General features: G+C 52.8%; 1 protein-coding gene across 1 annotated transcript in view; it reads left to right on the top strand.

The window, feature by feature from the left end:
* RBPJ (recombination signal binding protein for immunoglobulin kappa J region) overlaps positions 1–2,629 on the top strand; it is a 16,436-nt gene extending 13,807 nt beyond the window's left edge. The window contains exons 9-10 of the mRNA XM_015827962.2: positions 1,026–1,129; positions 2,068–2,629. Of these exons, the coding sequence (XP_015683448.1) occupies positions 1,026–1,129; positions 2,068–2,380 (417 nt within the window). The 3' untranslated portion in view covers positions 2,381–2,629. The remainder of the gene's footprint in view (positions 1–1,025; positions 1,130–2,067) is intronic.
* Positions 2,630–2,635: the final 6 nt, after the last annotated feature.

Raw genomic sequence — 2,635 nt, 5'->3', positions numbered from 1 at the left:
AAGAAGAGGGAGTCAAGCTATTCTCCAAAGCGCCTGAAGGCAGGACAAGGAGCAACGGGTGGAAGCTAACCCAAGAAAGAAGCAACCTAGAACTAAGGAGAAACTTCCTGACAGTTAGAACAATTAACCAGTGGAACAACCTGCCTCCAGAAGCGGTGAATGCACCAACACTGGAAGTTTTTAAGAAGAAACTGGACAGCCATTTGTCCGAAATGGTATAGGGTTTCCTGCCTGAGCAGGGGGTTGGACTATATCCTCCAAGGTCCCTTCCAACTTTATTATTATTATTATTATTATTATTAGATAAGAGAGGGCTTAGCCTGCAACTAATGGGCAGAGAAATGAGACCGAGAAAAGAAATCTCAATCACTCGGGCTGTAAAAGAGAGAGGAGGAGATTTGTACTGTCAGACTTACCAGATTCTATTAATGTAAAAGTAAAAAAAGTAAAGGAATCCCTGCGGATTTCACTCTGCGAGTCGCTGCCGATTCCCGGGGGCGGTTCAAGGCCATTGAGCCAGCGCTGTCGGAAGACATTTCCGCAGTCATGTCCAGCGCAATGTCGCAAAGCGCCGTTATCTTCCCGCTGAAGTGGTACCTGTTTATCTACTCGCGTTTGCATGCTTTTTGGACTGCTAGGTTGGCAGGAGCTGAGGCGAGGACGGGAGATCACCCCCTCGTGTGGTGCTCGGGACTCGAACCCGGGCTGCCCCTTTTCCAACCGACAAGCTCAGGGTCTTAACCACCCTCTATTAATGTAGCCTTACAAAAAAGTACAGTTAGCCTCACCTGTCTGGTTCTACCTGGGAAGGCCGATAAAAGCTGATAGCCTTCTTCCATATTCAATTGGTAACGATGAAAATTTCCCTTCTGAAGATTCAGCGGTTTCCCCCTCCCCTCCCCTCTCCATTTGTCCCCTCCCCAAAGCTCCCTTAATTCAAATAAGGTTCCCCCAAATCCCTGCATTCTTGTGCTTGTCTCCCATGACAAATATAGTCTATTACCTTTTCCTTTTATTTTCACAAGCTCAACGGTGGTGGAGATGTAGCGATGCTGGAACTAACCGGGCAGAACTTCACTCCAAATTTGCGTGTCTGGTTTGGGGATGTGGAAGCGGAAACGATGTACAGGTGTTGTATAAGCTTGGCAACGTTACCGTAACTGTTTGACGTCTAGGTGGGACTCTGTAAAGGGAAGACGTTCATCCCTCATTCGTTCCCCTAAGTCAAGACATATCAAACACAAGGCCCGGGGGCCGGATGCGGCCCGCGAAGCCATTCTGGAAACAGTGAGGGAACGGCCCCCGCTGCCTTGGCCCTGGCCCAGGCCGGCCGGGAGCCAATGTACAATTTTGTGGTGGCCATCTATGCTGAAACGCATTCAGTCTTAGCTCCACAAGGCCATCTGGAAACAGCGAGGAACCAGCCCCTGCCGCGTCGGCCCTGCCCCCTGGGTGCATGCTGGGGAGGTGTCACCCTTTGTGAGGAATGAAGAAATGGACCATACAGCCCTCAATTTCATTGAGGGCCGCATCAGCATTGCGGTTGCCCTTGGGGGGCCGGGTGGGTGCGGCCTACTGGTTGGGCGTGGATGGAGTGGGTGTGGCCTACTGGGTGGGCATGGCCAGCTCTACATCGTTTGCGTCAAGGGTGCCTGTGGGGGCCTGGGCAGGAGTGGGACAGATCTGAGGGTCTGGCAGAAGGGGGTGGGATCGGGGCAAGCGCCAAGGCATGGTCCATTTCTTCATTCCTCACAAAGGGTGACACCTCCCCAGCATGCACCCAGGGGGCGGGGTCGACGCGGCAGGGGCTGGTTCCTCGCTGTTTCCAGATGGCCTTGTGGAGCTAAGACTGAATGCGTTTCAGCATAGATGGCCACCACAAAATTGTACATTGGCTCCCGGCCGACCTGGGCCAGGACCAAGGCAGTGGGGGCCGTTCCCTCACTGTTTCCAGGATGGCTTCGCGGGCCACATGAAACCACTTTGCGGGCCGCATCCGGCCCCCGGGCCTTGGGTTTGACATGTCTGCCCTAGGGGAAGTTAGTGACTTCTTACGCTTCTTCCTAGATGCGCCGAGAGCATGCTGTGCGTCGTCCCGGATATCTCGGCATTCCGGGAAGGATGGCGGTGGGTCCGCCAGCCCGTCCAGGTTCCGGTCACGTTAGTGCGCAACGATGGCATCATTTACTCCACCAGCCTTACCTTCACCTACACCCCAGAGCCCGGCCCCCGGCCGCACTGCAGCGCAGCGGGGGCCATCCTCCGAGCCAACTCAAGCCTCCTGTCCCCCAGCGAAGCGAACACAAACAACGAGGGAAGTTACACAAACGTCAGCACGAACCCCACCAGCGTCACGTCGACAGCCACCGTGGTTTCCTAACCACTGCTCTTTGTGCGGAACTTCTTAAAAAAAAACAAAACTTTTCAAGTGCTTCAAAACAATAAAACCGAACAACTTTTTTTGTGGTTTCGCGAGGGGAAAGAAAAAAGAAGAAGAAAAAGAATCGACCCCTCCTTGCCGCCGTATGTACTTTTTAAATCACCTACAAGTGCTGATTTTAACTCGAAGCCACAATAAAAAAAAATGAAATGCGTTGGGGGCCAGCACCCCTTTACGGAAAATCTATTTTTAGGT

This window comes from Protobothrops mucrosquamatus, unplaced genomic scaffold (assembly GCF_001527695.2).
Source record: "Protobothrops mucrosquamatus isolate PMUCROS unplaced genomic scaffold, P.Mucros_1.0 scaffold4108, whole genome shotgun sequence".
In the NCBI taxonomy this organism is placed as follows: Eukaryota; Metazoa; Chordata; class Lepidosauria; order Squamata; family Viperidae; genus Protobothrops; species Protobothrops mucrosquamatus.
The sequence above is the reverse complement of the archived record's forward strand: the minus strand, read 5'-3'. Positions and strand labels throughout refer to the sequence as shown.